Source organism: Dermacentor variabilis, chromosome 10 (genome assembly GCF_050947875.1).
Source record: "Dermacentor variabilis isolate Ectoservices chromosome 10, ASM5094787v1, whole genome shotgun sequence".
In the NCBI taxonomy this organism is placed as follows: domain Eukaryota; kingdom Metazoa; phylum Arthropoda; class Arachnida; order Ixodida; family Ixodidae; genus Dermacentor; species Dermacentor variabilis.
In genome coordinates, this window is record NC_134577.1 from 49,047,834 (window position 1) to 49,073,959 (window position 26,126).

The window sequence follows — 26,126 nt, forward strand, 5'->3', positions numbered from 1 at the left end:
TTAAGTGCGATTCTGTAATGTCGTGTCGTTCCGTTCATTGGCGTTGTTGGCGTAGAGGGCCGTAGTTCTCTGTCTCTGTGCTGGGCTTGGGGTAAGAAAGCTTTGTTCATCGTCGTCAGCATCGGGAAAAGTCACAATGGCCGCGAAAAAGTACGTATTACTCTGTTTCTGTGTGTATGCCTAAATTTGATTGTGTGTCGGTAATCAAAGGTCATAGGCGCTAGACGAAGGATGCTAGTTTATCGCCTAAGTTAGGCTTAAATGCCGGCTTCTATTTTTCGCTAGTCATCGTTCCGTTTCTGAAGGTTGATGCCGCTATTTTGTTGAATATGATCGTTAATGCGATGCGAAACGCACAAGTGATGTTAGAGCTATCTTTGCGGACGCATATTGTGCACTTATTGGTTACTTTTTTTCAGCAAAAGCCCGCAGGAGCGCAGTATCGCAACTGACGCGCACTAGGAGTGCTATCACCTTGGATACGCTTATTAATACGCTTTCCTGTAAATTTTGATTGTTGGAAACCGCAAGTTAGAATGACGTATCTGACAGTACTTCGCGCGTAGAGCCGCACCTTGGTTGTGTGTTAAACAGTGCAGTCTTTCTCTCATTTGAAAGCACGCGATATTTACGCCAGCAACTGTTTACGTCAGCTGATATGAGGTTTCATCAATCATATCGCAATGATTGCACAGCGTGTCGTCAGGATCGATAGCCGACTTAAACGAAATTTATAGTAAACTTCAACTGGCGACTCGAATGCGCCACGGTGGTTCGTTGCATTATCTGGATGGCATTGTCCTCTCGTTCGCGGGTCACAATACACAACAAGCACTTGCGCGTTCGATGCTATTTGGGGTTTGCGCCCCTTTTAGCCTCTTGTGGCGTAACTACAGAAAGTCTGAAGGAACTACTACCCCACCGGTCTGTGAGGTAGCCTACCATCTGTCCACTCCATCATGGCCAAAAAGAAAGGGGTAGCCATCTTATGGCTACGAGACTGAACCATTGCGGACGGAAACTATCCAGATGCAGCTCTACGTATAGCAGCGCGAAATGCGATGAGCTGTCTTCGAGGCAACGCGACACAAACCAGACTTCTTAACGATTCTCGACGCTGTGGAGCCTAGTGTTTTCTGGCCGTGCGTAAACCGTGACAAAGTTCGATGTAGGCACACATACTGGCAACAACTAGCGGTTCTAACGAGTTTATCCTGTTCTTGCACGGCGGCCTTAAAATTTTACTTCGTGTGTCCTCGGAAAGCGCATAAGCAACATGCGCAAGCCCATGTCCTAAAAGTGAAATCACTCGTCCCTCTTTGTTTCCTTTGCTTGAACTCCCACTATGTGTCACGTTATGCCGAAATTTACATTTTTGAAAAATTTGCTTTCGTGGCACAGAATGCCTCCAACATTTGTGCCCGTGGTTGTGCTATTGAATTGAAAAAATCATTTGAATTTTCATAATTTCAGATTTCGTGTAGTACTGACTTTGGCCCTTTTGTTAAATATGCACTGCTACAAATGCAGTATAATAGCGAGGTAAAGCCCCTGTCAATATACTGTTAATAATTGTTATTTTTTGTAATAAGTAATCTTGGAAAGTCGCTGAACGCACTTGAGGCTGGGCATCATTTATCTGTATTGGTAATGATAGTGGCATTTCCTCATAGGAAAGGGTGGGCCCGTGACCCACATAAATGGGCTGCAAGCTGCCATTATTTAGGGAAACTAATACAGTATTAAGCAGAGTTAAACAGACTGGTTATTCGTCTAGAAGTCTATCATTGTTTCCTTTATGCCAATTCATGTGTGGCTTTGCTGCATAAAAAATTGCAATGGGAGGTCCTGCGACTACTCAATATCAATTGCCCATGCCAAGACAAACGAGTTGATGTAATCCCCACGCGACCTCCCTCTCTGCCACACACTGATGAATCAGCCAGTTCCAACGTCACATGAGGTACCATAGTGCAAAATAGGTGCCGCTACTTCGATTTTTCATTTTTCTCACGTACAAACGCTCCATTCCTGTTACAGATGACACATTCATTATTGCAGATGTTTCATCCTTCAAGGTAGCTTGACTTAATATTTTCCTTTAGTGTCCCTGTAAGTGACATGTTGAGAGATTTTGGTAGGTGACTTGTGGGAAATTTCAGATCACTTGTTGAATCATGTGTTTTGTAGGCTAGGTAGGCAAGCTAGAGTGCACGCAAAAACGATGAACTGATGGCATCACTGCCTTGAGTTCCAACATCAGTTTTCTGTGTGACTTCATGAATTGTGGCAGCTTGCTAGAGGCCAGCGGTCTTCCAAGAAAAATTAATTTCATTGAGTTTGCGAATGAATACAATCCAGCAAGTCCGAGGACATTTTCCTGTACAAAAGAAACTCAAATGTGAACTGATGCCATAGATAGCGACTAAGTGACCTTATTTTGGACATGTGGTTCAAGAAATGAACATTTTGATTTAATTTCTTCAGCTAATAAGCAGCACCTTTCTGCAAAGGAAATTATTTTGAGTCGCTTCCATGGCCAGACTTTATGTCTAAGTATGTTAGAGATCATCAAAGATGGCCTACATACCTGGAGCTGCATCTCCTAAATTGCATAAACCTAGCCTTGAAGTTGCAGTATTGTCGGGCGTTCTTAAATAAGGCAAAAGATAAGAATGCCGTTTTATTTAGCAAAATACTAAGCTAGGTACAAAATAAAAAAAACAATCACCTTCATCCTAACTTTTTCTGAATCGAATCACTTCCTGATGGTATATTTGAAATAAAGGAATACAGTATAGATTTACTCATACTGAGCTTCTGGTTTTGTGTCTGCAGTCCAGAAGATTTGGCCACAGCCATCCTTAAGACTAAGCAGAAGCCGAACCGCCTGCTTGTGGAGGAGGCCATCAACGATGACAACTCTGTCGTCTCCCTGTCCCAGGTAAGCCCGACTGCTCAGAATTGGCATTTTCTTTTCTCTAACGTTCTTTAAAAGCACCTAATAAATGTAATACATAAGTACTCCACAGTGTTCAAACCATCACGTTTGCAAACAGACCTTTCGTACATGACAATGTGACAAAACATAGAGTCCAACTCAATTAGCAGTGTGTTTTGTTTATAGTAGGTAAGCTGTAGCCAGCCACTCAGTGATAATAGAAATGTTAAGTATATTGCATCCAACCACGAAGGAAAATGCAGCTTCGCCAGTATCCAACCATGGTGCTGTGGTGACTTGACGTTTTTTGCCCCACTGGTTTTGCCATACCACGTGGCCACACCTCCAGTTTCTGCGATGCAACCCAGTGGGCTTGCTTCAATCTCAAAGCCACATGGCATTTCGTGCATGTTTCGAACTGGCTTCAGCAAAAAAAAATAAAAAAAAAATGCAGGCAATACTTTGCATGCTCAAGGACTTGAGACCACGGGCCATAGTTTTTTGGAATCTCCAGTTCTGAAGTTCAGGACCCAATATTTAGGTGCCACTGGCCCCTTTGATATTAGGATGTAGTCAACATTTTGACAGCCTGTTGTACCCCATTGACACCATTAATTATTGTACAGGTGTTCTTATATTTGCTGAACTACACAGAGTAGTGTTGTTATTTTTCTCTCCAACTCTGCATTAACAAGCTCTGCGATAACTTGAGCAATGTGCCACTGGTTGACTTTTCAGAAGTGTGCAGCCACACTGCGATTGGCTGTGGCCACTTAAGTATGCAGTAGTATTTACCAGGATGCTGAAGTGTTAAATTAGGAAGCCATACACGTAAAGGCATTTTTTTTATTATTATTATTATTGATTTGATTTTGTTTATTTGTGCTGTTTTGTATTACATAAAACTCTTGTATCTGGTTTCTCTTACTTCTGCTACAGTATATAACGTTAATATGGGGGGAAATGAGGAGGTTGCAAAAACAACTCTAGTCTTTCTTTTAATCCATCATCTTGTGCTGATAATTGGTTAGCTAGGTGAAGTGTGCAAATAAAAGCCTGCTCTGTCTTTATTATTACACACCCCTGAAATCCTCGTAACTGTCTTTAGAATTCTAAATCAAAACATTTTGTACAAGTCTTGTTTCCAATGTCCAGGGCAAGATGGATGAGCTGATGCTCTTCCGAGGTGACACAGTCCTGCTGAAGGGCAAGAAGCGACGCGAGACGGTGTGCATCGTACTCTCGGACGACACCTGCCCCTCTGAGAAGATCCGTATGAATCGCTGCATCCGCAACAACCTGCGCGTGCGCCTAGGAGACGTGGTGAGGTGAGACAGGACACATTGCAGCTAGTTTAGGCAGGAGCGCATCGTAATGCCACCTGCTGTTTTGCATTTCCTGCCTGTGGGCACTGGGCTCACTGGGCTTCCACTCTGAAATGTATGACTGATGTGTAGTTGTAGACTGCTTGTAATTCTTCCATGTAGAAAGTTTTTTTGTTTAGGAAGAGCTCAGTATTATTAGTGATTTAGCAAGGTGCTGTTTAATGACGAAGAATTGGACTGTTTAAGTGGAACTCGGCAAAGTGATTGTTTTCTGAAATCGTGGGCAACATTATAACTTATAGTGATACCCCATTAAGGGGGCACATGGCTCTCTGAGACGAAAAAATAGCAAAAAAGTCGACTTTTTGAAAATATTTTTGAAATCTGCAGCTATTGTTCCGCAACTACAAAACTTTCTTGACTCTTGAATCAATAGTTTAGCCACAAAATCACTTTAATTTGTCGATACCTGCAGAATTTCAACCGAAGTTATTGCAAAAACTGACCTTTCTTTTAGAAGTGCTGCTGCCGTTTCACGCATCGTAACGCGGACATCTTGGTGTCATTTGAAAGAGCGATCTTTCTTAAAATTCGCGCCAACTCCAGCTCCATGCTGCCATTGGCTTCCTCAAATTTTCACGCCAAAACAGAGTCCCAGCGCAGCCCCTTATTGGTTGTTTAGCGCATGTGACCTATAATTGGTGGGATTTCTTTCGCGTCATCTGCATCGCACTCATCAGGGCGGTGGGCTGTGCGCCATATTGTCTGAGCGTTGAGTTATTATGAGTGAAGTGACACCGTATTATGTGATGGCCCGTAAGAAATTTCATACGAGAAATAAGTTTGGTGCAAGAAAGGTGTTACGTGTGCTTATCGACAACTTCAAGAAGCGTAGCGCAACAGATCCAGATGTCGAAGTCGTCGCGGCCCCCTCCGCACCTGTGTCTGCTGACACCGCCGATGTAGCCCTAGGCCTAACAAGCCTGTCGCCGTGCGAAGGTGCCGAAGTTGCGATGTGAAGTTCCCAAAGCCCACAGAATTGGAAGAGGGCAGAAAAAGAACCCAAGAAAAGCTCCAGCAGCTGTTGTCCACTCCTGCAACGGAAAGAAAGCAAGATCTTCTGACTGATAACACTGATGCCACAGCTGAACCTGTTGAACCACTTGATAGGATTGTGTTTACTGTAGTAAGTTTAGATGCGGTGAACATTCTACTTGCGTGAATGAAGTGCAAGGTATGCAATGGTGGGGACATGAAAATCATCAGAGGTGTGCGGAAACTGTGGGGATGTGACGTCGACGTGGAGCTTGCCGCACATACGCGGTGAACAAAAATCAAACCCATTCGCTGCGAACATTCTCACCGCTCGCGCAATGCAAGCAACTGGAAACCGGCAAACAGCCTTCAGTGATGTGTTTTCCACGATGAACATTAGCCATCGCGGACTTCACACGAAGACGTGGCAACGCTACGTGAAGGAAAAGCTGACTCCCATCGCTGATCGTTCTGCCCGAAACGTGACGAGTGTGTGTGTTCGGTTCGCGAACTTTACAACGAATTGTCTCGATAACCCCTGGAGCATCATGGTGTCATACAATGGGTCGTGGATGACCTGCGAACACATCTCGCACATCGGCGTCGGCGCCGTGATTGTAATGCATACGGGTCTTTGTTTAGATGACGTTGTATTGAGTAATTTCTGCGCGGGATGCGAGACAGGCCCAAATGAAAATGATCCTGGTTTTGGAAACTGGAAGAAGAATCACCAGTGCCAGGAGAATACTGAAAAAAAATTGGGAGAAATGGAAGTGGAGGCCACCCTCATTCTGTTCAAGAGGCCCCAAGAACGGCACAACCTTCGTTATAGCACTATATTGAGTAATGGGGATAGCCGTACTTGCACTACAAGAGAAAAATGTTTACGGTTATATGAAAATACACAAGGGGACTGCGTAAACCACATCCAGAAAGACATGGATACGGCATTGCGCAACCCTGTTTCAAAAAACAAGGCTTCTGGCCTTCGGAGCCTCGGTGGAAAGGGTCGGCTCACAGCAGACCTTATTACAAGACAGCTCATATTACGCATTGGCGCTAAAAACCCACAAGCGAGACGTGGATGCCATGCACAAGGCAGTGATGGTGACTTACTATTATATCACCTCCAATTGAATCAAACCACACATTTTGCCCAGCAGGCCCCAAATCGTGGTGCCGTCAAAATGCCGCAGAGGCTAGGGGCGAGCCAGCACCAAAGCATCCTCGCAACCTGCCCCCTCATGTTTGCCAGGCCTTGCTGCCCATTTACGAGCGTTTGAGGGACAAGAAGTTGCTTGAGAGGTGCCAGAGGGGAAAGACCCAAACCAGCAACGAGAGCCTCCACTCGGTTATCTAGTCTCTTGCACCGAAAGATCGCCATGCCTCTGTGTTCACCATACAGGCAGCTGTGGCGGAGGCAGTCCTGAAGTTTAATGCAGGGAACGTCAAAGCGTCTGCATCTATTATGCAAGAGCTGAGCCTCAACCCCAGCTCATTATGCAGTGATCGCATGGCTGAAAAAGATCAGCGGTGATTGAAAGCTTCAGCTCGAAAGCGTGCATCAGCTGAAAACATGCATCAAGCCCTCAAAAAACGCCACACAGGCAACAATTCTCAAACTGACTATGTGCCAGGGAGATACTAACCAGTTACAGCTGGTAACCTGTAAAGGTTTTACAATATTTTTGAATAAATCGAGCTGTTTGTTTTTCTTGATTTTTTTCAAAACAAGCTTTTTACTCACCCTGCCCGTTCAGAGCAACGATATCTCAATCTGTAGGACAGCCACAGCTTTCTTTTCTTTTCTTTTTCTTTTTATTAGCTGTGCTGTAAACACTGAACTTCAGTGAGCTGCTAAATTGCTATTTGTTATTGGATTGAAAAACTGCTTGCAGCACTGCAATCTTTATACATTCTGCTTTCCACTCTTGCAGTAAATATAATTTTCTGGCCAGTATATCTTTATTGTATCACGAAAACATGCTAATGAACTTTTAATTATGTCATTAATTACTTGAGCCACAAAAAAAGTAATTTCATTTTTAAAAGCACAAGAAAATACTCACATCTGTGCATTTAGGTTTAATTTGTTTAAATAAATTAATAAACCTCCAGATGCCATGTCCCCCCTTAAACCGTAGTTGGCTGGAGCTCGGAAAAAGTATGTACTAAACCGTAGTACTGCCTAACCAAAATAGCATGAGATCACCCACTTATCTATCAAAAAGGAACTCTGAGAGAGAGCAAAAACATGCAGTATTTATTCACTTCGCTCGACAAAAGTCTGTTGTTTTCTTCTGATGCCATGGCGGCCTAGCAGCAACAACAGGGGCCTCAAACTTACTGAAGCTGTGAGCCAGCTCTTCAGCCAGCCCCCACTTCTTGGCAAAGACTCGCAGGGCAGATACCTCATTGGCATTGCATATTCTCCGGGAACGGGCACGGTAGCGCTGCAGAAGTCGCGGAGCCCCTTTTTCATTCCGGGCTATTCTTGTCGCGACGATTGCTACAAAAATGGCAGCTAGCAGAGCAAGCCGAACGTGATTTCTTTTCTTTTCGTCAGTACATTACGCTCATTGATACAGTTTCTTCCGTATCAGTAATGAACAATATCTTTAATATCAGCAAGTCGGCGGCGATAACACAGCCATGTCCACTTTGAGGGGACACAGAGATGGGTGTGCTTAGCTGCCAGTGACATAGAAACACATGGCAGGTATGCTGCGGAAACTGCGGCATTTGTCTTCACTACTATTCTAACACGGCATGTTTCCGCTAAGGGTGGGCGAATATCTTTGCTGTGTTACAAGCGTCGGCGTATGAATAGGGTACACTTCTAACGTATCAGTGTAAACGTGGCTACTATCGTTGTCGCTTGCGATTTGTTACGTGCCCACAAGTGCAGGCGAGAAAAATCGAAAGGCGCCTTTTTTTGTTGTTGTTGACCACAACCATTATAAAGCCTACAAATAATAAAACCAGGGCAAGTTTGGTTGTAGCCTCTTTTTTTTCTTTCTTTTTTTATGGAAGTGTGGAAAGTGATGAAAGGAATAAAATGGGGAATCTGCTTAAAAATGTTTGTTGCATGTAGACCGCTTGGTATGTCTTGAAGAGTCCTTCGTGTAGCATTTGACAGATGGTAAGCGCAATCATCATTAGCTAGACTTGGCACGCAATATATAGCTGCAGCAAGTTCAGGATGCGATCATTACATGGGAAAGAAAAAAACTAATTTTGACGACAAAATTCAGGGGTGTGATCATTATGCAAGTAAATACAGTAGGCATCATGCAGTTCTTTAAGGCAAACACCAGGCTGTTTTCCATACCTGTTTACAGCTGCATTAGTATGTAAATGCAAACAGGTACTATGTAAGCAGGAATTGAACAGTAGTATCTACATAATTAGTCGGTCGTTACCATGACCTCATGATGGCGCACCCTTACTTTTATGACCAGCATCCAGCCCTGTCCAGACGTCAAGTATGGCAAACGGATCCACGTGCTGCCCATTGATGACACCGTCGAGGGCCTTTCAGGGTAAGTGAACCGTGCCATATATTGCACCGTGGATAGTTCTGTCTTTTGAAATTTTTTTGTGCATGCCCCTCGTTCAGCTATCGCTCCATCACAAAGATAAAATGACAATACTTGCGAAGCTAGGGATGAGAGTATCCACATTGCTCGGTGAGCCAATGTATTGTCACTCCTCGAAAAAAGGAAATGCGTGTGCCTGTTGGTGGAATGGCAAAGCTGTACACTTGTTTCAAAAGAGAGACTAATGTTGATGCCAGCCCAACCAGGAGATTGCTTTAGCCACGGCTCAGCTATTGCAGCTCATGCTAAATGCAATAGTACACATACTTTAGCAAACATTACAAATAACGGGACATAGAAAAGGGGCACATGGCACAGGTGCTATGCTGCACTAGTACATTCAGCCTTTAGTTACCTGTATTTTGTTTATTGAATGAAATTTAGCGCACGGAACTGGTTACTTTCCATCCCATCTGCTGCACTAATTACAGTCTGTGCACATTAAGTTCAGAGAAGACCACCCCAAATTCTTTGTTTGACTTTCTGACTGAGCAAGTGCATTGCTCCATTTATTGTACCAACCTTTGTGACATTTGGTGCAGCCGAAATTGACCTCCACACTTTTTCACACAAATGGATCTGCGCAGCCTCTTGCAAATTCTGTATGCAGAGCTTTCTCTTTGTAGGGGGCAAATAGTTTCTCTACAGCTCTTCACTAAGGCAGTACCCACGAATTTCTCTGCATTTTTTGTAAGCTTCATAAGTTTGGCCTCATTTTGCTAATGTTCTTTCAGTATTTACAAAAAAAATACTTTGTGAAAAAATTGGCTCTTCGGTACCCAAACCTCTTGTTGCAAGTCTTCCGATGGTGGATGGATGCCAGGAAGGTGCTTTTTATACCGGCAAATTGCCAAGAAATGTCACCGAAAACTCAATTAAAAAATATGTTGCTTGCCAGTCTGTACTGTTCCACATTTGCTGCTGCCGTATGCTACACCTAGTGTGAATCACGGTTCATAAAATGCGTACTTATCCCTCAACTGGCATCTGCTCAGTGCAAGCTTTTTAAAAAAAGATGCGCCACAAGTTGACAGGTATGTATGGCATCTCTACGCAGTGCGCTGTGCAGATCTTGGGCGTAGAACTCCATCGAATGCTGTCGGTAACTCGTAATGCGCAACGCTGTCTCTGCAGGAGCCTATTTGAGGTCTACCTGAAGCCATACTTCCTGGAGGCCTACCGGCCCATTCACAAGGGCGACCTCTTCCTTGTCCGCGGTGGCATGCGGGCAGTCGAATTCAAGGTCGTGGAAACAGACCCATCGCCCTACTGCATCGTGGCGCCAGACACTGTCATACACTGCGATGGAGAACCTATCAAGCGTGAGGTATGCGACATGCCTTTCCTTGGTCGTTTCCGCCCGCGGTATGGGCCTTGTGTGAAAGTGAAGATGCCGCTGTCTACCAATGCTGTATTGTTTGTTGTAGCATCAGATTTTTTACATGGGCTTATAAACATTATTTTTTATTATCAACCACATGTTGATCAAATTTACATCAAATCATCAATCAAAGTTGATCATTTGTGTTCTGACTCTATGATTTCAAATATGCAAGTGGTCTTCCTCTACAGAAAGTAGTTTTTAAAATATTCGGAAATTAGTTTCTGTGTGGACTAGTTTGGAGAAGAGTCCTCTGAGAAATGCTGGTTGTTATTGACCAAAATTATTGCATGTCAAGCTTTCTTAGCTCCTGTGGAAAGGCCCGGGTTAGTTGCAAGGTGTCTACCAACTGGGAAAACCGGGAATTCTCAGAGAATTTTTGCTTCTATCAGGGGAAATTAGCAGTAATTTTATTGAAAGGGAATGAAAGTCGCACTAACGCTGGTTTCGAGTAACAGAGAGGGATCGTAACGAATAGTCTTTGATGCAGTGTCGTCGGCTGGAGGAGTTGCCAGTGTACAGTTGACAGATTTTCCGGATGGCCGATTTTTGGGACAAGCCCGATAATTTGGACGGCTTTGCGGCACCACCACGTCCCAATAGAGTTAGCTAATTTATAGAAACGTCTAAAAATTTCGGACGCAAGAACCCTTCAGCGTCAGATTTTTCCTGACTTTTTGCCGTTACCGCAGGCCCTAAACTGCATTAATCAAAGCCGCCGCCATTTTTATTATCTCGCCACCTAGAACCGGTGCTCTCGTGCGCAAATCCGCTGGCAGCCGTAGCCACCACTGCGGCGACGCTATGCTTAGCTGCTTTGACATTCGCTATTAAGCTTCTTGCCTGAGCATTTTCGGATGTGCCTGGGGCGTTTTGAGCTCTTAAGGACAGTAAAAGACATGCATTCATTTTTTTTCGATTGCCCGATTGCAGCCCCTAGGGACTCCGAAAAATCGCGCATTGACTACAACCCAAGAGGACGCTTCATATGGTCCGTAGGGCAAACACGCAGTGAACGTAGGATGAGAATAGAGAGGACCGACGCATTTTTTTTCAAAGATATCTTATTTACTGTGCATTTCACTAAGCCCTCCCTTCAGTTTTCTTTTTGGGTAAAATAAGTACTACGCCTTACTATTCAAACTGGATTAAGTCATTAATTTATTTTTTAACATGCTTACTAGAGAGCGACAGCATCGGGCGACATGGTGTCAGCTCGTCTTGATATAAACAAAGTTCTGTGACACTCAAGAAATATTGCAAAGGCACTCAGGGAATACCTGGAAAACTCAGGGAATTTGGAATTGGTAAACACCCCGAGTTGGCAAAAGTAGTCATTCAAGAACGTTTTGTGTGCTTTCATATTTGCACTAAACTTGTGATGATCATGTGTGTGTGTGCGCAAACATTACAGGAGGAAGAGGAGTCCCTGAACGAGGTTGGCTATGACGACATCGGCGGCTGCCGCAAGCAGCTGGCACAGATCAAAGAGATGGTTGAGCTACCATTGCGACATCCAAGCCTATTCCGCGCGATCGGTGTCAAGCCTCCACGCGGAATTCTTCTCTATGGCCCACCTGGCACAGGGAAGACGCTCATTGCCCGTGCAGTCGCCAACGAGACTGGCGCTTTCTTCTTCCTCATCAATGGTACGTACAGATGTCCATTGTTCACGCACCAAATTTAGGTTGACTAACTGGATGCTTGCAGCTAAACGTGATTGGACCTTGAGAATCTTCTCAGCTGATAAGTCTGGCTTCACATAACCCTGCTTGTATCGGAAGCTAAGAAAAGGCTCCTGTGATCCTCAGGTTACGAGTTAATTTTTATATCATATCATCTTTATTGGATTGTACTGGAATGTGAAAGTATTCCTTGCTAGGGGATCACCTTTTAAAAAGTATGGATAATCAAAGAAATGAAAAATATGAGCACTATCAGCTTAAAATTGCATACCGTCTTTGTGGTGTGCCATAACTTTGCATCTATTGGTGACTGCAATGATAGGTTGACCCAATGAGGTAGGTGGCTTCATTAGCAACTAAAGGTACAATGCTCAGAAATCCAAACAATAATAATCAGGCTGCAAGATGGCCGGTGCTTTTTGTGCCACCGGTGAACGCTGCGTGCTCACTGGAGATCAGTTGCAGTCACAGTGTGTCACTAGGGCCCTCGCTTTCATGTATACCATTATGCATCAGCTCAGTGCAAGGATATCTGACGTGGAAATACTCGCACATACACATTTTCGTTGAGTGAGGATATGCTCAGCATTGTTCAACATCATTGAAGGGGACATTTCCTGATGCAGTGATGCATTCCCCCCTTTTTGTTTTCTGACAGGGCCTGAGATAATGAGCAAACTGGCTGGCGAGTCCGAGAGCAACCTGCGCAAGGCCTTTGAAGAGGCCGAGAAGAATGCACCATCTATCATCTTCATTGATGAGCTGGACGCCATTGCCCCGAAGCGCGAGAAGACACACGGTGAGGTGGAGCGCCGGATCGTGTCTCAACTCCTGACGCTTATGGACGGCTTGAAGCAGCGCGCCCACGTCATTGTCATGGCTGCCACCAACCGACCGAACAGCATCGACGCTGCCCTTCGGCGATTCGGTCAGTTTGCGTTCACTTTACCGCTGTTATTATGAGAAATCCGAGTACATCATGTGTTGCCAATACTGCACCAAGTTTACTTTAGTTTACTTGTTATATCCATGTTTATTGTTTGGAAGTTGACCTATGCCTCTATAACAAGGTTCTTTAATTGTAAGCTAGTGTTCTTGTGAGGATTTTGGTTGGATCACGACAGTGTGGCGATGATTGTTGCAGGCCGCTTTGACCGAGAGGTGGACATTGGCATTCCTGATGCAACCGGCCGTCTAGAGATCCTGCGCATCCACACCAAGAACATGAAGCTGGCTGAAAATGTCGACCTGGACAAGATAGCGGCTGAGACGCACGGTTTCGTGGGCTCCGATTTGGCTGCACTCTGCTCCGAGGCTGCTCTGCAGCAGATCCGTGAGAAAATGGACCTCATTGACCTTGAGGACGACCAGATTGACGCTGAGGTGCTCAACTCATTGGCCGTTACTATGGACAATTTCAGGGTGAGTTCCAAGTACGTTTTTGCTAGGTCCTTGCAGCCTGGCCTGATATTGTATAGCTTTGCAGCATCGCAGCAGTGATTCATCTGGAGGGGGTGGGGTGTTGTCTGTGCACGTTACAACAACATGTGATAATCCAGTGAAAAAGGTTCGTTCCATCCAAATTCATTCTGTCCAAAATTACGGTCGCATATAGGGTTATGCAGTCAAACCTCGATATGTTGAACACGGTTATGTCAAACACCTTCTGTATCATCTGGAAAATTGCATGCATTTCTTTTCCTTCCTTCCTTCCTCTCTCTCTTCTTTCTTTAAGAGTGGAGTCGGGCGTAAAATGGATATATCGAACTCCGCAACCCCAGACCGCACCTGTTCAGTTGACAGGCGGCGAGCTTTCTCGCAACACCCTCAGATAGCGGTGGCGCAATGGGTGTTCCCAAGGGCTCCATTTGAACGCAGCGGCATACAGCGGTTGCTCTCGGCTTGGGTAGTTCAACAAAGTCAGTGATGCATTGCAGTTGCTGCACTGACTCCTCTTTCGTGCCGCATTGTGCGCCTGCCACGCGTCACGAGGATGTGCCACCTAATACTTTGTTATTGATAGTGTTTCCAAATGCTTAGATTGACGGATGCGGAGATCACATCAGAAGTAGCAGCCAAACAAAGACGCTGCCGAAGTTGATACCACAAGTGCTGATGCTGCCCCTCTCCCAACTTCAACTGAGGCAGTAGCTGCGATGGCCCTTTTACGCCGTTATTGCTGCGCAATAGAAGGCACCGGCCTATCACTTTTATATAGCTTGAACTATGTTGGGAAGGCGCCATGGTTGAGCATGCAGCTGCTAATAAGAAGCAGACTACACTGCTGCAATACATACATCCAAAGAAATACTTTGTGTGAAGCTTCGAGTATTTACTGCACCATGATGGTTCATTGATTGATTTGCACAAGTTTTTTATGCATTATTTTGTGGTTTTATATATCGAATTCTGACTATAGCAAACTGCTTCACAATCACTGTGCTGTTTGATATATCGAGGTTCTACTGTAGAGCTGTTATTCTTTCTAGAAGTTGTAGGAAGTGTTTGGGTTCATAAATGTGACAGTATGGTAGCTGGGAAAATACGCAGGCATGCGGGCACGACTTGCACAGTGTATCTGTTTGCGGTGCAAGAAAAGGCGACTTGAATGATACTCGGCATTACTGTCATCAGTATGCTGCCAGCTGTAACAGCTAAAAGCTGCAAGCTATTATTCTTTATTCATTGGTTTTGCAAACTGGTGAGGTGGTTCCATTCATAAGCAAATGCATTTGATTAAACATATACTACAACAAACGCGACCTGTGTTCTAGCATTGTGCGCTTGTGTCATGGTGTCTTGCATTGCAGTGGGCCATGGGCAAGTGTAGCCCAAGTGCACTACGCGAGACTGTTGTCGAGGTGCCCAACGTGACATGGATGGACATTGGAGGGCTGGAGAACGTCAAGAAGGAGCTGCAGGAGATGATCCAGGTCTGTGTATCTTTACTTTGATCTGCTACTTTGCTTTTACAGTGAAACCCTGTTACTCTGAACACCACGTTAATGAGGGATGCAGCTTTCGTATCGCAAGAAATGACAAAAAAATCAATTTTTTAAATAACACGTAGTCAGTTTCTGTAACTTTCTATTTATCTGATTCCGAAATACGAGCACTAACAACCGTGTAGAACTGCTAAAAAAATTTTACGTCAGCCAATGTGGCGAAAAAATTCCACGAAAAACCTTATTTTCAAACCACGATATCTCCGCAGTGGCTCAACCGAGCACCGCCATTGTGTCATTGTTGGAAAGTGCATTTTTCCATCTTTAGTTTTGCCGCTTCGGCCATCTCCTCCGTTCAGAAGCAAGCGCACAAAAAGCAAAAGATTCAAGGCCGTTCCGAGGCCCCCGGTTAGCCATGCCCATCACATGGCCAATCGGAACTTTTCCATTGATCTTGTTGGCAGTGCGCATCTTCTGCTACCGCACTGCTGCTCCTCTCGGCGCGCTATGTTTGTCTGTATGTGCGCTGTATAATTTAGAAGCTGATATCTGATATCGCCTGTGACTCGCACGTCTGATGATAGAGCATAGTTTCGGCAGTAGACTCCACAAGTGATGCGTGTCTCTTGGCATCTCGGCTCTCCAGTAGTTTCGGAAGCTGATTTGTGTTGTGATATGCTACTCTGGACATAACAGCTCGATGCATTCATCAGTGCTTGTGGCGTGTAATTTTGGAAGTTCACTGGTGGCCATGGGTCGGCGACCGCTGAAATACAAGACTGCTCATGCTTACGGCACTTGTAAGCAAAAATTGCCGATGGTAAAAAAGGCTGCTTCAAGGTCGCCTGGCAGTGCTGTGCCGCATAGCACAGAAGCCGCAGATGCGCAGCCGAAGACTCCATACTGTTATTTCATACTGTTATTCATACTGTACATGCCCTCTCCCCGCTACCCTTCGCAAGCAAGCACGTGATTATCGCGTGATCAACGCGTGGCTGCTTCGGAGATATCGGGATGCACGTGCGGTCCCACAAGTGGAAACTGATAAGCTGATAGGTTGATGGGCGAAATGGTTCATTTTGGGGCTTTCACTGTACCGACCTTTCACAATAACAAACAATTTGCCGCAGTCCGCTGTTGTTTATTGTACCGAGACTTCACTGTATTTTCTAAAGCAAGTTGTACTTGGTGCTTGCGTTGCATTGTAAAGCCTTTCTTGTGCGACAAGTGCCTTTGAGATTTCCAGTCACTCAAAATTTTACCTGTTAAACAACTTATTCTACAATCAGAACCTGCGATAAAGAAATCGCGCTACTATGAAATATTTTCTTCCCTCTCGACAACGGAATGTCACCGTACCACAATCCCGCATCAATGAAATTTGCCGGGACGTAACCCCGCATTTTACCTACTCACGCAAAGCTAGCAGGCTCTGAAATGTGCTCAAATGCAATTGCTTTGCACTAAAATCTCGTAAAGTAACACCACATTACACTAGCATGGGTGTTGCCATATTTGTTTACAAAAACAACCAAGTGCCTGAAACATGTCACGTCCACCATCTTGTTTGTTGATCGCCCATTTGAAATGGCAGCATGTTGCTACCGACATGTGACAACGATTTTTGCGTAGGTTGTGCAGTACATATGTGCCTCGGCGAGAAAAATGCAGCAAGAACAGGGAGATCCACATCCCACCCACGTGGAATTATTTATGGCGCTTGAGATCGCGGTCGCAGCATGATGTTCCATGCATCAGGCAGTGATTGCACGATCGTCTGGGAATACGCATTCCTTACTTCAAGAATGCTAGCTTTAGGGACACCCGGCAGGTATCGCGTGTGGATTCAGCACTGGACGTAGATTTGTGCGAAGGGGCCGTAATCACAGTATACCTATCATATCTGTATACCTTCAGGTATACAGATATGATCACTTTCGCACTCGGCACTGGCCGTGTCGGCACCTATGGGCAACAGCGTGCATTGGAGAAATGCTGTTGCACTGCGTCCGGTGCCCAGTTACGCAAAATCTCGCAGAAGTGGTCACATCCGAAAGCAGTTGACCAAGGCTACGGCTCCACGGCAGTGCTGCCACAGCTGATTGATGCATCGAACACTTTGTATTGTCGGCAATGCGGTTCTACATCCTCACAAGCTTGCCAAAGTAGGCTAAGGGAATTTTGACAGTAAAGTTTCGTTCTGCGACATATTACCCATCTGTGCTGTTTCATTTCACAACAATGAAATTCTCGCAGTCTGCGTTCCCCGGCTGATTTCGTTATTGAAAAGTTCAACTGTATTTGCTCTTGTCTTGTCTGAAGCCCCTTGTATGGCAAGTGTCTAATCGTGCAAGAAACGTGTGCTTTGGATAGAGACAGCAGCTGTCAGTAGCCAGATGGCACCGCATTACCAAGCAGCTGCTAACCAAGGCCATGCAGCTTTTTAAGCAATGTTTTCCATTTTTTTGTGCACTACTGTGTGACTGCTAATTGCGCTTAGCAGATGAATTATAATTGCTCCGTTCCCTTCTTGTGCTTTCTTCTCTACACAGTACCCTGTAGAGTACCCAGACAAGTTCCTCAAGTTTGGTATGACCCCATCAAGGGGTGTACTCTTCTACGGACCACCTGGCTGTGGTAAGACGCTATTGGCCAAGGCTATTGCCAACGAATGCCAGGCCAACTTCATCTCAATCAAGGGCCCCGAGCTGCTGACCATGTGGTTTGGAGAGTCTGAGGCCAACGTGCGAGACGTCTTTGACAAGGTGTGTGCACACTGATGGATGTCACTTGTGTTCTCATAAAAGAAAGCATTGGTCATAAATAGGACTCAAGATTAAGCTGAGATTTCGGATTAGAACATTCACTGCAATCACCTGACCAACTCTCTGTACATTAGTATTGCATCATGGGTTTGAATTGTAACATGCAAAGCTTCCATGCTTCATTTCGGCATAATAATATGTATGCCATTATTTGAAAATGTATTGTAAGCAATTCGTGGCAGTTATAATTGTCTCCTAAAGTGGCACGGATAATGTGAAAAAGAATGCCAGCATGAATCCGTTTATCCACGTAACTTTTAACATGGTGCACACCATGCGCATTCACTGTTCTAGTCTATCCAGAATATCTAACTGATAAATATTCCTATGTCAACCTTCGGCACGTAGTGACTTGTATTGCTAACCCAGTGCGAACCGTTTGCAGGCACGAGCAGCAGCCCCGTGTGTGCTCTTCTTCGATGAGCTTGATTCCATCGCAAAAGCCAGAGGTGGCAACGTCGGCGATGCTGGTGAGTTCAGGTGCATTTGGTTATTACGCCAGTAGTGTGGAAATCCGAAAGATAAATCCAAGCAGTGGAGAAATGTAAGGGTATGGAGGGGTGGCAGGTTTGACAAGCTCCAGGCATCCAAATGTTGCTGCCCTGCTTGGCAACCATGGGTTCAGTCAATCTCTAAGAACCACTGTAAGGCAGTTGGTTCACTGTCATACTGTCAATTATTATACTTGTGACTAGCACTTCAGGCTAGCTAGCTATAAGGATCAAGTTATTCCTAGAACAGAATATACTGTATTTACTCTAATCTAGGCTGGCCCCAATTCAAAGCTGACCCCCGAATGTCCGAAGCCAGAAACAAATAAAAAAAAAACTTCCCTGGTATGTAGGCGAAATAAAAAATGTGAGGACAAGGTTCACAACATAACAGTGTTTATTTAATATGAACATGCTCTACGTCACCGCCTCGCCTCGTCCCTATAGCCCAGATCACGCATGCTCTTGTTGATGTGCGCAAGCTCTTGCCCACACGCCCACGCAAGTGAAGACAGTGCGGCATCGCACGGGTCGAAATATGGCACGATCTTGGTGAACAGCTCCTCTCTGTTATTGCGCGCTTATCTTCCTTATCGCTGTCGTCTCCTCATTGCGGCACGTGCAAAAGCATCTCCCGTTGCCCCTTCCGACGGATGTTTTTCTCATCGATGCTGAAGTCCCGCCTGGCTTGAACCTTTCACAATGTCTCTGCAGCTAGCACAAGTTTTCGTTTGAAAGCAGCACTATAGTGGCATCGCCTGTTTGGTGCCATTACGAAAACGCCACACCGCACACCATGCACGCAGACACAACACAGAATAGCAACATCATTCATATACTTCAGTTGACTACTGGCGCGGCTAATAGCGGCTGCGCTAGGTGATGCTAGCTATGCACCATATTTATCATTTTCAATTACAACTTGGCGCGTTTGAAATCCTCCAATCCACGCGGGCTCTAGAGTTTGGCATATGATTATATGAAGAAAAAGAAAACTATCGACCTAGATTCAAATAAATATGGTACTAGGTAAGTGCAGAAATATACTGGGGTGTGTGTCATGGCATATAATTACCCAAGTTTAGCTAAAGGTTGAAGTAAGTGGCAGTGAATAAGGTTCCGAAGATAGCCTAGCAAAGTCATTGAGAATTCCATGTGACTTGTGGCTCTGGCAGGGCTTGTGCTTACTGTGCACAGCCTGCTAGAGGACTCGCTCAAGCCAAACTGTCCCATGTGAGTCTGCTGTGGTTTATGCATCTACGTTGAGCTCTCTGCCTAGTGGTGTTCCTGTTTAGCTGTGTGCCATATGGAAGATGGCCTTTTGGTGTCTGGGTATAGATGTCACATTAAAACGTGCTAGGACAAAGGTGGGTGTCCTTACTGTTGTACCTTTTTCACAAACCAGGCGGTGCTGCTGACCGGGTGATAAACCAGATTTTGACAGAGATGGACGGCATGAGCAGCAAGAAGAACGTTTTCATCATTGGCGCCACCAACCGGCCTGACATCATTGACCCAGCCATTCTGCGACCCGGCCGCCTGGACCAACTCATCTACATCCCCCTCCCAGACGAAAAGTCACGTGTTGCCATCCTCAAGGCCAACCTGCGCAAGTCCCCACTCGCACCCGTGAGTCTTGACTCTTATTGCTTCCGTACCTTCGTCCTGTTTCAGCATATTCGTGGCTCTCATGTGAATGTCAACATTGCTTTCAGGATGTGGACTTGAACTACATAGCCAGTGTCAGTCCAGGGTTCAGTGGTGCCGACCTCACAGAGATCTGCCAGCGAGCTTGCAAGTTGGCCATTCGGGAGTCCATCGAGCAGGAAATCCGCAGAGAAAAAGAGCGTTCCCAGAACCCTGATGCAAACATGGTAAGGAGTGGCTTGACTCTCCCTCTCATTTATCTACCATTCCCACAAATGTATGCAACTTTATCATAACACTTTCACAGCCACCACGTAAATCCAAAGCTAGTCCTAATCATGGGTTGCTCGAAGCTACAAAACGAGGCCAAAGGGCATCTGCGAGCAACGTCTGGAGCGAGAGGTCACCATACTGCGAATATGGCGGCCATGCACAACTCTATTGGCATTTTGTGCACTCGTTTTCATTTGCAGTGTGGTTTGTTGCCTTTCCAAGTGTCGCGCAGGTACTGTGAATAGATCTGCATCAGTTCAGCACCAAACCGTAACTGGCACCCAATAAAGCAGAGCTGGTTAGGCCTAGGCATTGCGGCTGTGACGAAAGTGGTAACGGGCTAATGATAGCAATGTGGTAACGGGCTGCGAGCCCTCGTGGAATGTTTGCCATTAGTATTTTCGTGCATGTAGCTCATCAGTGATGGGTCCCGAGTACATGCACACAGGTTAAACTGACGGCTGCTGGAGCAGCGTGAAGTTCGTCACCACGTATCCGACGTGATTGGCGGCTAATCAGCCTGACCTTCACACATGCTTTTGCACTTTATGAAATGTGTGCTGCTTTTGTTGCCATTCTTTCCACCCGAGTCACATTATCATTTCGATCGTTCTTGTCGAACCTGACAAACCTTGTAGGCAGCCCCAGCCGACACAGTGCTGTTTTGTGAATTGCAGCATTCGGGCGCAGTGTGTGCAGTCTCCACATTGAGCCAACATTTGGGAGCCTTGTAGTAAGGAAAAGCCTTGCAGTGATGAAAGTCCGCTACTCATTAACTGGGGTGACCCTTCTGCAGCACGCTCTGCGCTCCATTTGCACTGAAAACTGAAAAGGTTAAACGCTCGCTTGGGCCGCATTGAGCACGTGGGGCTTCACGGCACACACAACATGGGGCACAAACATAATTCTTGGGGACCATGTTTTGTAGCATTCTTTTCTCAAGGATGATAACAGTGGAAGATGATTGTTACATATTTACCTTTCACAGCCTCAGTGCTCTTCGGCAGCTCTGCCTCTGGAAATGCTTTCAGGTTGCACGTCGCCAATGTTCATTGCCTGCCTCATAGGCAAAATGTGGGCTTGACCTCATCCACACAGTCGCCGTCTGTCCAAACTCATCAACATGGGTTCTATTTATCGTGGGTAGGGACTAAGACTGATTCAAGTTACGATAGCACAGTGACTGGACCATGCCCCATCTGTCGGATGTGCTTCAGGCTTACGTATAAGGCCGGGGTGTACTAATACTGCTGGGGGCTTCCCAATTTGAGAGCTCTTTATTGTTAGCGCCAGTGACCGCATGGAGCGTTGTTAATTGACATGATGTGCATTCCCTACGTTTGTCTCTCGTGCAGATTGGCATGAACGAACTGATAACTCTCAAACCACCTGCCATAATAAGGGAAAGATCCTCTTGTTTTCTGGAACGGGAAATCAATACAGTCGAACCCCGCTACAACGAACGTCGCTTCAACGAAATTTTCGCTTCAACGAAATATTTCCAATTCCCCGTCAGCTCGCTATACAAAGTAATGGAACAAATTTCTCATCACAACGAACCATTTTTGGGGCGCGTTTCCGCTTCAACGAAATTTTTGCTATGCGAAGCTCGATTTAAAAATATATCTTACAATAAAACAAGCATATCGCCGCCCATCTATGTACTTCCATAGGCCCACGCTGCTTTGTTTCGCTAAACATTCGCTGGACCAAACTAATCCACTCACTGAAACGCACATGATCACCGCCATAGCTTGGTGTTGATGACTATCGGGCTGGCTGCCTTGCGACAAGGCGCGGGGGCAAGCTCCCGTTTTCTTCCAATCCAATTCAGAGCCGCAACCAATCCGTTGCCAAAGGACGCAGCAGCCTGGCAACAGCAGCGCGTTTGCCCTAGTTTTTTTCACTCGTGCTTGTGCTGCTAGTGCACTGTAATGAATGCGAGCATGGCGACTTCATCTAGAAAGCGGAAGTTCCTCTCGCTTGAAGAGAAGGCACGGATTATCAGCGCGGCATCCAGTGGCAGGAAAAAGGGAGATGTTGCAGCGGACTTCGGCATCTCACAGAGCACGCTGTCAACGATCTTGAAGTCGAAAGACGCGATAGCGCAAGCTCTTTCTTCGGGGACATCCGCGAAGCGGAAAAAGCTGACGCAAGCGGCTCATGAGGACCTTGAGAAGGCTCTGTACACGTGGTTCCTCGACGTGCGCGCAAAGAAGATGCCGGTCAGCGGAAACATGTTGCAGCAAAAGGCACTTGGCTATGCCTGTATGCTGGGCATCAATGATTTCAAAGCCAGCTCAGGGTGGCTGACCCGTTTTAAGGCCAGGCATGAAATCGTCGCTAAAGTGCTGTGTGGGGAGTCGGCCTCATCAGACGCCGACGCTGCATCTGCTTGGGCATCAGCTACTGTGCCGGAATTAATGGAGAAATATGCCACATCAGACATATACAATGCCGATGAAACGGGACTTTTCTTCGAGCTCCTCCCCTCCAAGACGCTTCACATGAAGGGCCAGCCATGCAGCGGAGGGAAGCATAGCAAAAAGCGTGTGACTGTGCTCCTGTGCTGCAACATGGACGGGTCTGACAAGCGCTGCCCACTGGTGATAGGCAAAAGTGCGAAGCCGCGGTGCTTCAAAGGTGGCAAGAGCCTGCCCGTCAAATATGTTGCCTATAAGAAGTCTTGGATGACACGGGCCGTTTTCAAAGAGTGGCTAACCGCTTTCGACCGTGACATGACGGCAAAGAAACGTAAGGTTTGTTTGCTCATCGACAATTGCTCAGCGCATAACGTTGAAGACGTTCAGCTTCAAAGCGTGGAAGTAAGATTCTTCCCGCCGAATTGCACGGCTTTAATCCAGCCGCTGGATCAAGGTATCATCAATAGCGTTAAAAGCGCTTATCGACAGCGACTGATTCAGCGGCTGGTGTTAAACATCGACACCGGTCGGGCAATCGAAGTGGATTTGTACATGGCTGTACAGATGGTCTCAGCAGCGTGGACGGCAACCAGTCGCAGTATCATCTACAACTGTTTTGTGCACGCCGGCTTTCACTCCGATGCTCAACTGGCAGCGAACTCCACGTCGGACGAGGAAGGCTGCAGTACAATTGCTCCACCCTCCACAGAGGCAAATGCGGCATGGGCAGCCCTTCAGGACTCCGGAGATGTGCCGGCCGATGTTCACATCGGCGACTACATCGCTGTTGACAGTGAAGTGCTAGCTCACGAGGAGCTGAGTGACGAAGCTATAATTGAGGGCGTTCGCCACAACGACGCATCATCGGATGATGACAGCGACGCGGAGGACTTAGCGCCACCACCTGCAATAAAAGTGATGGATGCTTTTGATGTGATCCGCAGATTTTTCGGTGCTCACGATGACGACGTCGCGATGCAACTGTTCACCGAGTGCGAAAGCCGCGCCACTGCACTCGTGGCAAAAAAAAGAAGCAGAAGAAGCTGACCGACTTCTTTGGAAATAAATGATGTTTTGGGACTATGTGGTCCAACCTGACAGTGTTTTTGGCCTGTTTTCGCCTCAACGAAATTTCGCTTTAACGAAATTTTTCGCGCGCCCCGTCAGTTTCGTTGTAGCGAGGTTCAACTGTACTTTCTAACCAATAGACTATTGCTATTAAGCGGGCCCACTAATAAACTGAAAGCACCATTGATATTTAGGACAACTTCGCTATTTCTTCAGCTTCGGAGGGGAAAAAAAGCACTTAATTCTATTCGACAGACATTTTATCAATAAAATATTTTCCACACCTTCATATGTCAACTGTTATCAGTGCTGGCACATTATTTTGGTGTTACTTTTAATAAGATAAGAGCGTACTACACATTTTGATTCCTAGATACCTAAGTTACTGATACCTACTAAAATTCTTGTTAAGTAATGTGATTAGCCTCCTCAGCATGTACAGCGCTGCTGTACAAGTTTTGGTAGTTAAAAGTTTATGTTGAATTTCCTTGTATTTGGTTCGATATGCAGCTTTTCTTTCTTGATTTGATGTGATGTACAATTCAAAATCTGCTATTCAGTATTGACACGCCCCTAGTATATGGTATACATTTGTTCACCGAGGTGCATCAGAAATGTCTGAGCTTCCCAATAAAAGAGGAAAGTTTGTGCAGGTTCTTGTCAAAAACAATCTTTAATAGCCTTTCCTGGGTTTGCCGAAAAACCAGGGGGAAAAAATTGGTTTGATCTACCTTCATTCCCTTCACTTAATGTTGGGCTATACTGCCTATGACATCCTTTTTGCCATGACAGTGTTGTGATGGTACAGAATGCACATGTCGGAACTGTCTTGAGAGAACAGCTAGACGCCGTGAGGCTTCAGGAGAGCTGCGGTGCCTCTCTGCTTGTTTCAGTGGCAGTGGATCTGTGGCTGTTATCAGGTCCCTGTAAGTCGGTGGCGCCCCTCACCGCCTAAGTCAGTGGGAAAGAAACCGCCCAACCACATTAAGGAGTTTTAGCAGGATCATTGGTCTAGCCGTTTTTGTGGAATGTTGGGACTGAGCCACAAGCGGGAGTTCTGGTGATGAACCTTACAACACTGTACTCAAAGAAACCTTTCAAGCCTGTTGCATGTTGTGGCATAAAGTCTTTCATGGTGGCACAAACTTCTGATGCTGTGCTTTCTTTCTAAAATAGTGTGGCACAACTGAACATTTTAATGCTATCCGTTGTTGTTTTTTGTTGTTGTTGTTGCTTTCACATTGTGTCAACGAGTGCAAACACTTGTGCTGCTGTTAGTGTTTCTGTCCCAATATTCTGCTAAAATGGTAGCGCTAAAGTGTTGAGGTACCGGCTAACACCCTGTAATGTTGGTTTGGGCTCCCTTGTGTAGAACAGTTGCCGAGATTCTATGCACCCTTCCTTGCAGGATGTTGAGGAACACGACCCTGTGCCTGAGATCCGCAAGGACCACTTTGAGGAGGCCATGAAGTTTGCCAGGCGTTCGGTGAGCGAGAACGACATCCGCAAGTACGAGATGTTTGCCCAGACACTGCAGCAGAGCCGAGGATTCGGCACAAATTTCAGGTGAGCCTCCATCCAGCTTGGATTGCAGGTGCATCGCATGTTGCTGTGTGTCACTGGTCATTGGCTTAGCAGAGCTAGATTCAGTCAAGTCGGCTTGGAATTCTTTCTTCCCCCACATATCAGTGATTTTCATGCCCCATCACTGTGGTACAAGGGGCTGTGCTGTTTGCACACAGCTTCATTTATTTGTACTACCGAATTTTTAACACATTTTCTATAACCTGAGTATTCTGAATTTCAAGCACTATCTTCAAATGTGTGGCCTTTTGAGATAACATGGCTTGGTACGTGCATCATCCTGTAGGAAACTGGGAATTCTTGAAGCATTGCAGGACAAGTGGCACATTCCTGAAGTGGTATGACAAATGCCATACAGGAAAGGGCAAAGCTAGAAACAACAAAATTTGTTCCTCGTTGGACCTATCTTCACATTAGTAATGGAACAATAAAAGTCTGCTAGTGATATGCACTAGCAACCCTTCGTGCCAGAATATCTTCACCCCACATGTACAGCAGTAAATGTGCTTGTTTGCCCGGCACTGTTATATCTTGAGAATCCTTGCTGCACCACTAGTGTCATACTACTAGCACCCACGCAAAAAAGCACACGTCATTGTTCAGTGTAATGAATAGCTGCATGAAGTCAATGGTGGTGTTCTTATTCTGCAGATTCCCACCATCCCAGCCGGCTGGGACAGGCGGCACCAGTGGGAACAATCCAAATCCGGCGTCGAACTTCCAGGAAGACGACGACGACCTCTACAGCTAATGGGGATTTGGGAGGCGAGAGAGAAGCCACACGGTGTACATATAAGCAGCGGGCCCTTGTATTTAACCTGCGCCCTTGGGATAAAAAAAAGTGGGGGGACCGCCACATGCAGCCACGCGCAGTCTCAATAAAACAGGAGTATTTTCACTCGTT

General features: G+C 45.8%; 1 protein-coding gene across 1 annotated transcript; it reads left to right on the forward strand.

The window, feature by feature from the left end:
* On the forward strand, positions 1-26,126 carry TER94 (Transitional endoplasmic reticulum ATPase TER94). Its single transcript, XM_075672641.1, has 15 exons — positions 1-150; positions 2,839-2,944; positions 4,097-4,269; positions 8,763-8,843; positions 10,035-10,227; positions 11,696-11,930; positions 12,625-12,894; positions 13,111-13,388; positions 14,777-14,899; positions 17,464-17,676; positions 18,122-18,206; positions 19,633-19,856; positions 19,943-20,101; positions 25,047-25,204; positions 25,874-26,126. The coding sequence occupies exons 1-15, from the start codon at positions 137-139 to the stop codon at positions 25,971-25,973; spliced, it is 2,412 nt and encodes an 803-aa protein (XP_075528756.1). The 5' UTR covers positions 1-136; the 3' UTR covers positions 25,974-26,126.

Coding starts and splice junctions, on each gene's coding strand:
- TER94 (XM_075672641.1), top strand. Junction 8,844..10,034: donor ACCGTCGAGGGCCTTTCAGG/GTAAGTGAACCG, acceptor CTGTCTCTGCAG/GAGCCTATTTGAGGTCTACC. Junction 11,931..12,624: donor TTTCTTCTTCCTCATCAATG/GTACGTACAGAT, acceptor GTTTTCTGACAG/GGCCTGAGATAATGAGCAAA.